Source organism: Uranotaenia lowii, chromosome 3, assembly GCF_029784155.1.
Source record: "Uranotaenia lowii strain MFRU-FL chromosome 3, ASM2978415v1, whole genome shotgun sequence".
Classification (NCBI taxonomy): Eukaryota; Metazoa; Arthropoda; class Insecta; order Diptera; family Culicidae; genus Uranotaenia; species Uranotaenia lowii.
Window position 1 is genome coordinate 138,867,837 of NC_073693.1, and position 14,246 is coordinate 138,882,082.

Consider the following 14,246-nt stretch of genomic DNA (forward strand, 5'->3'; position numbering starts at 1 on the left):
TTGTACGGACGACCCCCTTCAGAAAGGGTCGTCCGAAAATCTAAAAACATTTTTCATCATTCCTGGTCCTAATGAGCATCCATGCCAAATTTCAGATCTCTAGCTCTTAAGGCGGCTGAGTCTATAGAGGACAAACAAACAAACAAACAAACAAACATACAGATAATTGCTTTTTATATATATAGATTAGGGGTTAAACAGGCATTCTATCTCCGTTCGTAAGCGAACATTTTCACTATATGAAACTATTTTTATACCTTAATTTTGTGAGGAACGGAAGATCAAATTTCTCGCGGTTTATTCACTTTTCTCCCCATTGTGCAACTTGTTTGCTATTATAATTAAAGGGGCTTAATTGTCGATTTGAATTATCATTTCTATTACGACTTTATGTTAGCTTGGCTGACACATAGTTTTATTTTGCCTTCACTCACTGCTTCAATTAAACAGTACCTAGGTACATGTTCTTAGCAAATAATGTTGATTATCCTTACAAAGTTACGGAGAAAAATAACGTTCGTTCCATCCAACTCTCATATGTCTAAATAATGATCAGTTTTTGCTTGTTTGTGCATCTGAACAAAATGACTTCAAAGGTACCTATACCTACCTATATCAATTCTGGAGAATGCAATTTTCGGAAACGTAGGATGAACGTAATTCAAAACCTGTCAACACTGGCTGCTCGAAACTCAATCACTTCTCCGTCGATTGTGTGTCATATTTGATTTGAGATTTTCTTTTTCCCATTTCCCCCAACATCCAAGCGAAGAGAAGAGATGTCACAATGCCACGTCATCAAGTGCAAATCCTTTCCAATTTTCGAATCACCGTCACATAGCCCGTATGTATGTGTATGTACTTATGAGTATTTGAGAGAAAAATAAATCGGAAAAAAATATTACATACAATTTGATCGTCATCGTCTGGTGGGTTTTGAAAAGTGGCAAAGGTAGACAGACATATAAGAATTGCTGAACCGGTTGAAAGTATCGAAGCCCACACACATCTATGGTTACTGTTACTGTTCAAACAGTCAATGCGAGCTAAATTTGCAATCGAATTTTCCATCAATTTCACCAGACAGATTTTATCGGAATGCCCATATTTATAACGCTTGCGTTTTTTTTCGTTTAGTCAACCACAACTAAGGATTAATTTTTATTCCTTTTTTTTCAGATATTTACATTTCAACAATATAAGTACATTCGAGCGACAAACTTTTTCCGATATGCCGGCATTGGAACGACTGTAAGTATACTTTAAGGCGTTTTAAATCTACTGATTTTAGAATTAGTAAAAAAAACCGTTAAATTCACCCCCCACCCCCCTCCCCCCCTGAAGGTTTATTTACTCCCATTCTTCCAAGGATCAAAAGTTAAAATTGTTAGGAGAAAAAGTATCAAATCATCCATCTCCCACCTCGTCCAGGATATCTATTGGGTTGGATGTTCTTCACATCACCCTTCAAATTCCCTCGGGTGGCGTGGGAAATCGAAACATTGCTTGATAAAGATATAAAGATATCGAATTTCGAGGAACCGATTTCGTGGAACGAAAAATAAAAAAAAAATGACGAAAGGATATAAAATTTTGATTTCATATCATAAGAGTTATTGATAAATTGTATGTAAAAATCAGTTATGTTGGGTGGTCAACATAACTGAGCCACACTATTTCCTTTTTCTTCTCATGAAAGGGCTTGATTTTTCTTTACTTGCAGCACTAAATCCAAATCATTTCAAGATAAATACGTCCCGAGCACAAATTTGCAACCTGTAGTCAACATAATCACTACACATTGTTTAATCCAGAAACTTGGAATGGTCGCAGACTAACCTCAGAACATTTTAAGGAGAAAAAAAAGACCGAAAACTCAAAGAGGTTCTCTGCGGGAACACTCGCGCTGCCTGCTGCTGGGACGAAAGTGAATTATTAATTAAATTTTTTCACCCTCTGCCTCCGGGTGTGTTTTGATGAATTTTGATACTTTCGTCGGAAAAAAGGCTTTCGCGGTTTCTGTGGCTTCGAACAAATGAGGGTTAAGCTTCGGTTTTCCTGTTTTGCTGTTTGTCGTAGAGCTTTGTTTTTATGGTGTTGTAAAGAAGAAAAAAGAAGAAAAACTTCAGATTTCTAATCGATGAAATTTGTCAAGTTTACGATTCCACGAACAGGAAAGCAAAACGCTTTTCAACAATAGAGTGATAGATTAAAATTTAAACTTCTTATATGTTTATTCATAGAGTGTATTCACATAAAAATGGAATAGTGGCATCGTCCTTATTTATTGAACGTGAAGTATGAACCTATAGCTAAAAAGTTTAAAAATGTTTCTAGCATCCGATTGATATGAGAACTTCACATAACTTAGGGAACATCCATAAATGACGTAGCTTTTTTTTGTAAGTTTTTATACCCCTCCTCCCCCCTCGTAGCATTTCGTCACAAAGTCATATACCCCCCCTAGATAATAACGTAGCTTTAATAACACCCCCACCCCCTTTTAAAAAAATCGGTTTTAATTTTTACTTTTATTATCAGCATTTTGCAAGAATAATACAAAAAATAACAAAAAAAGGGAAAAAAGTTATAAAAGGAAGTTTAAAAAAGCATATCAATCAGTCAAAAAAATCAAGCTACCTTTCAACAAACGGGATAGCTAGTAAGTATTCAATCAGTTGCGCCGGTCCAAATTATCTCCATTCTGGATTCCAATGAAATCGTTGGGCAGCTTTCCTCCGTCGTCTGTTCGGCTGGAATAATTGCATCTGGGATGTCAACTGCCTCCACCCACTCTCTATCTGTCCTCTTTTGCCTACAATTCGCTTTGGACGAATCTTTCTATCCGAAGCTGGGGCCTTGTGGATTTTGCTATGCTCCTTTTGGAGAACATTTGAAACAAAGTATAAAATGCATTTCTTGCATGTACGCTCCTTGATACGCTTGAAAACAGTCGGGCAGTAGGAGTCAAAAGCTAAATGTTCAGACTGGATTGAATTAGGCATAATTTTGCTCAATTTAGATTTTTTTTTCGATATTTAATAAAAGCTACGAAGCTTTATTTGAACCCCTACCACCCCTCTCGTCACATATCGTCACACAAAGTCAAACTCCCCCCATCCCCCACAAATGCTACGTCATTTATGGATGTTCCCTTACAAATATTTGATGCTTGGGAATACTTACTGATTGTATTCGTAACGAATACTTACTGATTGTATTCGTAAGTTCAAATCTTGACACATAAACACATTTTGACTAAAAGTGCCTTGGAAAATTTGGATGAAATGAGGTATTCATAGCACGTGTGCATATCTGAAACTTCACCCAAGTTGTTTCCAATAAAAACGTAGAAAAATGACTCAAATCACGTTCACAGGTCTTGTGAGAACGGGTTTTTTTAATATTGAACATTCTATCAAGCTTTTCAAAAACAAATTTCATGGCTAACCCAAATGAAACCTTTGTATCGAAAAAAAAAAACTAGAGAAAAATTGCTTATCACCGGACAGCAAAATTTAAAGTTTCTCAAAGGACTAAAATATATTAGATTTTGCATCCTTAGCTTCTGCTAACCATTTGAGGGAGCTATAGAGATGAAAAAAAAGTGAAATTATGTTTTAAATTTTGAATATTTTCTCATCCGGTCAAAGACAACAATATGTTGACAAATCGCATTTCTTTTATAATTTTCCAAATATTTCGTTTGAGTTAAAGTCTTGTTATCATACAACTTCTGTAGTCAAAAGAAATCCAACTTATTATGACGTTTAAGTGCAATTCACATTTTACAAGCCGAAACAAAATTGTTCGCTAGGATGCAGAGGTGACTTCGATCCTGAGCGCAAATTTTTATCTTTCATCCCCTTCTCTATTTTTTTCTAACTATATATTGGCTTCTAGGACGTGGCCGGTGCCGTTATTGATTTGAAAAGAGGATCAGTTTTATGCATTGAGAATTTTGCTAATTCCAAGAATCATTCCTTGGACCTCTGAACATTATTGATTCTCTCGGTCAATCACGGAGTAAAACTTTGCACGAATCTTTTGGATTCGTATGCTAAATACTTTTGTTACAAGGCCCAAAAGTCTAAAAATTCTGGATTAAGTGATTTACAAGATTTGAGATCTTCAAAGATTAAAATATGACACAGTTTATATGGATGCCAGTAACCACTTGCAGGTTATAACAATTTTCAAAAGTTTGGCTAAGAAAAATAAAATCTTTGTAGAAAAGTATTTAACTGACCACAGAAAACATTGCGAACAATTCCGAAACTACTTGCAGACTATTGTTGCTATTGAAGATGCTGATCTCTGTTGACAATATATTATTTCAACCTACAACTCTTTGTTTGAAATTTGTTCTAAAAAAGTTGTATATGTGCTTGTCTCAAAGAAAATATCTGTCCAGCTTTGGAAAAATTAGCGGCCCACCACACTCCCCCATACCAAAAAGCTCATTTGAGCCCCCTGGTAATGGACGCTAACTGTTCTCAGCATGTCTGGCAGCAAACAAGAAAATAACATCAAAAACCTTAACGCGGACAAACTTTAATCATGCTGAGAACGTAAAAAATATTATTTACTACGAGGAAGTATGAAAAAACAAAAGAGAATTTTACTAAATGAATCTCAGTGGAAGAATATTCCTTTGAAGAGATCCATTTCGATGATTAACAAATTAATTATTTATTTATGAAAAATGATAATAATAAACTAAAACTTAATTATTAGAACTAAATTTACTGCTAAGAAAATTATCAAAAAAATAAAAAATTGCTAAATTAGTGGTTGGTTATTGGTTAAGGTTTACTTTGAAGTATTGTATTAGTTTGATCTTGAAAATGTTTCTATTAGAACTGTTTTTTATATCTTCTGGAAGGCTGTTGAACTTCGTAGGACCAATGAAAGAAAATCGACGTTGACTAAGACAGGTAGAGGCTGTGCTGCGCATAAGATGGTGAGATTGACGGGTATTATGAACTCTCCGGCCCGCATTAAATATCAAGTTTTCTTTATGGTTAGACGAGTGCAGAATACGTAAACTACGGTTTCAAATCGCACAATTTAGAGAAAGGTAATATGTTATGAGATCTATCGGAATAAAGTAAATTGGTTGGGTAAAGACGGGGAAGATTATAGATTGTTTTAATGCATCGATTCTGGAGGGTTTGTAAACGGGAGAGGAGAGACAATGGTGCTCTACCCCAAACCGCTATCAAATAATATAGACGGGAGTGTATAAAGGCAAAATAGAATTTCAGTAAAACATGACGTGGAACAAATGCTTTTACTCTCCATAAAATACCGCTAAAAGATGATATTTGTTTTTGCAATTGATCAATGTGGAAGCGCCAAGAGAAAGTTTCGTCTAGAGTTATTCCCAAGTACTTGAAGTTTGTTACCTTTTCAATTATTGTTGTAGATAGTTTAGGATCGTTGTGTGGTTCGATTTTTTTCCGAGGAGGGTGAAAAATCATGTACTTTGTTTTAGCAAGATTCAAGGTCAGGAGGTTGGCGGAAAAATAACTATTAAGAACTCTCAAATCTTCTTCCATATGGTTGATAATAATATTGGAACAGTTTGTGGGATAAAAGTGAGCTGTGTCATCTGCAAACAGGCGAGGTGTACCGTGTAACGGCAACTTACTGAGATCTTTTATGTAAAGTAGAAAGAGTAAGGGTCCGATATTGCTGCCTTGCGGAACACCAACCTCCAGCTTTTCTAGGGAGCTTTTTTCTTCTCCTAAGCAGACAAATTGCTTTCTATTTGACAAATAGCTGCGTATTAAGTCGTTGATTAAGCCTATCATGCCATAGCACTCAAGTTTTTTCAATAAAATTTCGTGGTTTAAAGTGTCAAAGGCTTTTTTGAGGTCAAGAAAAATACCGCCTACAATTTTTTTCGTGTCTATTTCACGAATGACAGAATCCATCAGCTCGCAGATAGCTGTAAGCGTGCTGGATCCTGATTTGAAACCATATTGTAAACAGTAAAAGACGTTGTTTTCATTTAAAAGGCTATTCATTCTGCTTATCAAAAGCTTTTCGAAAATTTTGCTGAAAACGCTTAAAGTTGAAATGGGTCGGTAATTGTTTACATCGAGTTGATCACCAGACTTGAAAATAGGGATAACTCTTGCAGTTTTGAGGCATTCTGGATAAACTCCTGTCTCTATAATTTTGTTGAAGCATTCCGCAAGAATTTTGGCAAAATGTGTACTGTGATTTTTGAGTACTTGTGGCGAGATATTGTCTGGACCACTACTTTTTTTGTTTTCCAAAGATTCAATAGCAACGGTGACCTCGTTAACTGAAGCAGGCCACAGAAACAATGAGTTAGAAACCCGGTTTATATGCGAGAAAGTGTTGAAATCATTGTCTCTAGTAATAGTGTTTGCGAGAGATTTTCCGATGCTGGTAAAGTAATTGTTAAATGTAATACAAACTTTAATCCTATTATGGAAAATGGAGAACATCCCGATTGGTTAAAACCCGCAAAGGTCATACTGGTTTTCAAGTCAGGAGATACTACCACTGTATAAGTAATCAACCGATATCTACTTTGAGTGTTTTTATCAAAAATTTTCAAAAACTGTTAATAGTTACATAAATTCCTCAATGATAAATATGTTGTTTATTGTAGGCAGTACGGTTTTAAATCAGGGTCCAGCTTTTTGATTGCAATATGCGAATTAGGTGACTGAATTATCGAAAATTTTAATATAGGTGGATCAACAAAGTATGAGAACAAAAATATGCAAAAATCCCATTTATTTATTCATTTTTTCAAAGTGGTTTTTGAAAAACGCTGGTATGTCTTCAGATTTGCCAATTCAAACATTTTTCTAAATCTCAATCAATCACAAACACCTTCCTGTACCCAATCAACAAGGTTTGGAAGAAATTTGAAATTCGGTTTGAAATGAGTTAAGATTTTTAAAAATTGTGTTTAAATTTTAATGGACCATAATTTTTATAATACTCAAAATTACTACTTTAAGCCTGTCCAGGTATGCTATTCGAGTTCAAATGATATTATTCCACTGAATCAATAACTGCTATTCTCATTTAAAAAAAAGTCACTCATCAAAGGGTTAAATTTGCCTTTGCTTTATCTGACATCTGCGCTATACTCAGACTCTTCGCGCAATATAATGGCTTTATTTCAACTTTATGACTTTTATGAGTTCGATTATCTCCGTTCCACAGATACCTCTTGTAACTTGAAATTCACCGTATTATCGTGCAACCCTAATATCCGACAATCAAACTATTCACAATGCAGTAAATTCAGATTGGCCTCTGGTCAGCATAGAATATTTTTTTACCGGACCTACTAAATATAATTCTTTACCGCAGGAGATCAAAAACTATCAAAACCGTAACATATTTCAAACGAAACTAATACAACATCGTAAGGAAACGCTGAACCTATAACAAGCAATCATCACGCCAGTTTTTTTAAATTTGTAATTTTTTTAATTTGTCATATTTTTAATTTTCAATATTTTTAATTTGTATTTTTCGTTTTAACTTGTAATTATTTGAACGTTAATAAGTTAGCAATAGTGTAATGTTTTTATATTTTTTCTATTTTGATATTTTAACTAAATGAGCAAGAAGGATCTCTTAAAAGGAAACTTGTTTTCCACTGAGATCCCTTCTTTAGAATAATACTTTAATCTTAATATACATTTCTTCGCACTAAATATGTTTGTGTTCTCAACATGCTTAAATATTTTGTTCGCGTTTAATTTAAATTTTCGCAGCCCGGCATGTTGAGAACTGAAGTGTCCATTGCCAGGGGACTCAGATGAGTTTTTTGGTGTAGGGAGTGTGGCGAGCCATAAAAAAACGCTGTTTGTCCTTAAAATACTCGTCGGTTGGTTTGAAATGTTATGTACATACACTCTCTGGAGCCACTCTCTATGTTATTTTTAATATACAATTCATATACAAATGACACTGGAAAACATCAATTTCTTCAAGTTTGCAGAATGAACACAAAACATGAAATAAAAGCGAAAATGATTAAGAAATATTTTTATTTTTTCCTAGGCGACAGATGAGCTACCAATACGTCACGTTATGTTTCTAGGTTAATATTTTGTTTTGAATCACATTCACTTGCATAAACATGCATAACTACAAATTAGTTAATTGTTATTGGCATTCTTAGCATTGGATTTTGTTCTATACGTCCCTTGAAATTTCCTCCAATTTTAGTGGTTCCAAGGAGTTATTACATGTTTAGTCATACACAATAAAAACTATTGTCGTTTTCGTTTTTCTCCACTGACGCGGGGCAAAACTTTCTCTGAATTAACAAACAGAATCGTCACCCGGGACGATGCAAATATATGGTTGCTATAGTCAACCTTATGCTTACCCCCAACACTGACAACTTCTACGGGTTGCAACCGCCTGCTTGAGGTTCAAACCTCGGGCAAAACTAGTGGACTTCTGAATTAATAAACGAACACAATAACAGCAGTTTGGGCAAAACTCGTGGATAACTAGGTTACCACTGCTAATAAACGAAAACACTATATGTTATATAAGTTTAATCCATTCTAACTGAGCTTAATAGGTTGAAAATTTGTATTCTTCATTGTGACTGTCCGGTTGAACCTTTAAGCACTCTCTGGAGCCACTTTCGGTATGAGGTTTAACACTAATCCTCTCTAAAGTGTGCACACGACTGCGAATAAAAAATCCTCAATGACTTCCAGAGTGTCAAATTGACAAAAAAATAAATCATCAACCTACATACTTGTTATAACTGAGAATCCCCTGAGTTTCAGTTAGGAAATTTGGGACAAAGTAAATGCGCTGTTTACTTGCTTACAACTTAGTTACGTTTATTCTTTCTGAGTACATTAATAGCAATGCAGAGCAGTAGACCGGTACTACACGGTAACCACAATACCAAACCTAAACAACATACTTAAGATTCAAATCAATACAAGTGAAGAATGTAGATTGTGCTAAGAGCAAGTTCACTGGTGTTGGGAAAAAGTGGTAGAAATTTTGACATTTTGAAAATTTTACCAACACGTTTTTACAACACGTACCACTTTTTCCCAACACCAGTGAACTTGCTCTTAGTATTTGATGCTGGAGAAAACTAATCCCAAAACTACTAGACAAACTAATTTAATCTGCAAAATGTGGACGTAATAAATTGACACGGTTATTTAAAAAAAATCCGGAAATAAATAAAAAGACAGATATACACGATCAGCCGAGTCAATCTCAACAAGAAATCGGGTATTTTTTGGTAAGAATTCTTATTTGTAACTTGGAAAAACGAATTTTCTTGTCCAGTTTAGGATCAAGTGTGGGCACAAACGTTTTATTTTTTCTATAAAAATTAAAGGAGCGCTTTCGATATGCGTTGGATTTAGAATGCATAGTCTCATGCTAATTCGACATAGTATGCTCCCCTCATTAAAAAAAGATTACCAAGCCTCCATATATTTTTGGAAGATATGAGTCATTTTTTTTATATTGTCTTATTAATCTATTTCAAAGTTGAAGAATGTCCCGTTAGTATAAAAGTGAACTTTAAGACTCTGAATTGCATAAAGGTTACATTAGCAATTGCCAAACATTGAATGCAATTCCTTATCGTATCAAATTGCTCTCAAAATGTGTCGCCTGTTCGCCTCTTCAGTGTGGAACTTCATTCGGCTGCAATGAAAGAACCAACAGTAAGTAGCTTGGTAGGTTGGTACGGGAAAAAATGCCAACCCAACCCAACTCAACCCAACTTAACCCAACGTCGAACGGCGCGGCGGCACGCGGCATACCAACATCTCTCTCTCGGCGAAAGCATGCAATAAATCACTGAGCAAACAAGTTAAATTAAATTCCATTTTCCGAACGCCCCAAAATTGCACTCGATAAACGCTAAGCTGGTGAGCTGCACTGGGATTACACAGAGTTTGTCTGTCTGTCTGGTCGCAGAGAGCTAGTCGAAGAGTGTTTGAATTCGATTAGGTTGCCTCTCGAAATAAGCGCTACTGTGAATTGCAAACTAATAAAGTGTGGTTAATTAAATTGGAAATCATGGAATTTTCTTGTCATAATTAGTTAATTATTTTTAAAATTTTATTTAAGAAGTTTTTAAGAAAAAAAAAACAGGAACCGAGTTAGGATTTGGGAAAGTGATGTTAATTCGATATTATGAAATCATCTTTTGGATAAGATGGCTTAAACTGAATAATCAATTTGGATTGCAAGAAAAATTAATAACCGACATGATTTTTTTTCTGCAAATTCAATCTCAAACTTTCATTACATGAATCTGAACTCGTCCTATTTGCATCACACGAAATGAGATCCGTGGCACGCGGGGGAGTGAATAAGCAAGCACGAAGCAATGTATTTTTTTTTTCGTTCCGAACCCAAAACATCCCGTTTAGCTAGGAATAGTAAACAAGAACCACTTCTGATGTAGCGCCCCACGAAAGCAACCAAATTGCATCTTTTTTATGAAGCCTCGTTCGTCGTAACAGATATTTGCAACAGCGATGCAAAGCATTTGGAATTTCGCCCGCCGAGAAATAAATGTAAAATAAAACACCATTCGGCGCGTGGGTGGGTGGGATGTTGAAATGCGAGGATGGGTGGCAAATACTTACTACTCGTGCTAGTGCTCTGTGAAGTGCTGTTTCCCATTGAGCTGCGGCATTTATTTCGGCACAATCCTCTGCCAGCCAGCAATGGGCGAAATTTAGGGTTCGTTAAACCCTTTGTATATGGTTTGCAATTGCAATTCACGGGCGAATGTGTATGTACGAATGGAAAATTGCAACCCCGTTCGATTTGTGAGGATTTGCAATTGTTTGTTGTGGGGAAGAGCAGGGAAATTCCAATTTTATCCACAAAATTGACGATTTACGGTGGGGGATGGGATGCGCAGATTCGCAGTATTGCTTTGGTCTGTCGTAACTTTTTTCGACTGGAGCGATGGTTTTGATGAGATGAGATCAAATAATTATTCAAAGTGAACCGAGGGAAAGAATGTATAAAAATATTTTAGCTGAGAAGAATAAAAGAAATGAATATTTTCAGTAGGATAGAAATAAAAAACTCAAAGAAATGTAGTATAACCCAGCTGGAATTTATTTTTAAATGTTTTTTTGTGAATTTATATTCATTCCTAATCCAATAACTCCTAATCCAATAACTTTCTTGAGGATAGAATTAATCTTTAATCGTGATTTGTTTAACTGAAAACTAATTGATGATACAACTTAAACTCAATAGAAACAGTGAAAGTGGCTCCAGAGAGTAATATTAGTGTTCAATAAATACACGAAGTATAGAAACTTTGAATCTTATTTTGTACATTTGATTCATAACATGAAACGAAGAATTTATTTTTGAGCTTTTACATGTCTTTGATTAAATTTTTCTGGATGAATATGTAGATTATTCTCTGGCGCCACTTCCGGAGCAAATTTTGTGTTTGTGTTGAGGTTTGAAACAGTTTCGGTTTTTTTAGAGCGATTTATTTATCATTTGCATCCAATCAAACATATCTCGCGTGAGCTTTCATTACGTCGTATTTTTTTCAATCAACAAGATAGAAATTTTTTGAAAAACTGCAGTAGAGTTATTGACCTTGCACAACATTTCGAGGTTTTGGCTTTTGTTCTGAGTCAAGATTGTTACACTTGAATCATTTCATTTGAATCTGAAATTTCGAATTAAGATTAGAAGATTTTGCATGGCATTTTTGGACCCTCAAGAGGGGGGGGGAGAGGTTTTAACCCCCAACCCCACCCCCCGTCCTTACGGACATGATCTAGGTTAACATTAACATTGGAAAGATCAAATCGTGTCGAAATCATCATAGTTTTATTTATGCCTATTAACAAAAGAATGTAAATTTTCATTCAGTTGTAATAAAGCTCTAGTCAAGTCTCGTTCTGCAAAAAAAAACAAAACAGTATCATCGGCGAAAAGATTAATATAAACACGCAAAAAACTGTTTTTTTTATGTACATAATAAACAAAATGAGTCCTTGTACACTTCCTTGAGGCACACCAAGAGAGTTTTCCGATGTTTTCTATGAGCAATTATTAAAAGCTGTATTTTGAGATCTGTTACATAAATAACTGCTAAACTAAGGTTGACAGAATTTTTTCAGCACGTATCCGTGAAGGACAAATCCGGGCTATTTTATCTTTAAACCTGGCAAAATCTGGGCATTTGATTTTGAATGGTCGACCAAAATTAATCCTGAAGGGATGTTTAGATAAACGCGTTTTCGTAGAGCTCTAGACTTATTCAGTTATTCCACCCAAAAAGTACCTGCATCGGAAAGTTTGAACCGTGTAAATCTGTTATAAGTGAATATTCAAGCCCTGCCAAATAAAGTTAAGCGCGATTGTGGACACAAAAGGACAAAAAGTTAAGTTTTTGTGATCACCCAGAAAATAATTTTCTGTAAGCAGACTTTATTGAAAGCTCCCTTCAGAAGTTTGTACTTCAAAACACCACCTTTCGAACATCTATAAAAAATGTCGAAGTCAACTCGCTCAACAACGCCGTCATCTCTGCTTGTTGACTTGGAATCGCAAGCAAAAAAACGCTCCAGAGAAGACATCAATTTGACTGGTACCGAAACTATTGGAAGTTTCGACGAACTGTGGAGAAAAATCGAGGCTAAGTTAACTGATTCTCATTCGCGCCTCGAAGAAAAAATTGACAACTGCCATACCGAACTTGCGAAAAGAATAGACACCATCGAACAGGAGGTTTCTTCCTTTCGAAAAGAGTGTTTTGCCCAAATTAACTCGCTAAACTCTGAGGTAAAAATTTTGCATGAGGAATGTTTTACAACTGCTGAAGCTGTAGAGCGTTTGGGAAGAAGCCGCGAGATTATAATATCTGGAATTCCTTATGAAGAGAACGAAAACCTGACCATCATCTTTCAGAATATAATCAAACAATTGAGCTACAATGTATGCCCCATAGTTGAGCTCAAAAGATTAGCAAAGGCCCCAATTGCCTCCGGAACTTCACCTCTTATATTGTGTGAGTTTGCCATGAGAAGTTCTATGTCCGAGTTCTATAAACGATACATCACACAACGCAATCTATCGCTACGTCACGTAGGCTTTGATTCGGATAACCGTATCTTTATCAACGAACATCTCACTCCACTAGCCAGAGGAATCAGAACAGAAGCAATAAAACTAAAAAAACAAGGTCTCGTTGAAAAGGTGAACTCGAGAGATAGAATCGTTCGAGTAAAATTAATCCATCAAGCCGAAATGGTGTCCATCAGAAACAAAGATCACCTTGCTGAAATTTGCAATAAAACCCTATCCAACTAAGCTATTCTTTTCCTTCCCATTTCTCCTTTGACTCCTATCCTTTTAATCCTTTGAATCCCCGCCACTCCTGAAAGTCAACATAATAAAAAAAAACAAAAACACTTTTCCTTGCAACATCATTATTCCTTTCATCATTCCTCTGATTCCGATCCCTCGCTATCCTTTGATTCCTAATCCTTCCATAAAGTCACGTTTCTCTCGTGACTCGCCGCCGCTCGTCGTCAACGATCAACGTCTACATCGTCATTCCCCCGAATGCCACCGCCCGGTGAGGATCGATGCTGTTCCCGAGAAACCGCAACTGCCACCGTCATTGGCCGTCATCGAAAAACGTACTTTTTAGAGTGCTGCTGTCGCATGGAGATACTGGGTACAATCGTATCGACTTTGAGAGACAACTTTTCATTCCACATTCTGAAAGCATCAACTGTGAACAACACCTAAGTCCAGCCGTCCTGTGATGAAGTTGAGAAGATCCAATTGCGGGTCAATTGCTGTGAGATCAACTAAAAATAACACACAACAACGAACACCCGTAATCCGATGTTATCGTTATGCTGCATGCCGCTATCTCGCATTGAGAGACAACTTAATTTCCGAATTCCGAGTGGTCCATATCACATCCCATCTTGGCCACGTGTTCCTAGACACCGATCAAAGAATTTCATCGCTCATCATACGGAGAATTTGATCGATAATGCCGTCCTGAGATGATCCTATCGATGACGCTCCGGAGAGTCCAGCCCAAAGAGAATCATCGCATCGTAACCTTCATTACAGTATCTTGTTGATCAAATACTTTTTCTTCTGAGATAAAAACATCGCTTCTCAGAGATCTCCTAACTTCGAAGCTGCTCTTGAGAGATGGTACCACCGAGCGATCTGCG

General features: G+C 36.1%; 1 protein-coding gene across 2 annotated transcripts in view; it reads left to right on the forward strand.

The window, feature by feature from the left end:
• Positions 1 to 14,246, forward strand: part of LOC129750854 (peroxidasin) — a 596,804-nt gene that overhangs the window by 245,454 nt on the left and 337,104 nt on the right. For both annotated transcript variants that reach the window (XM_055745956.1, XM_055745957.1), the window contains exon 4: positions 1,180 to 1,251. In XM_055745956.1, the coding sequence (XP_055601931.1) occupies positions 1,180 to 1,251 (72 nt within the window). The remainder of the gene's footprint in view (positions 1 to 1,179; positions 1,252 to 14,246) is intronic.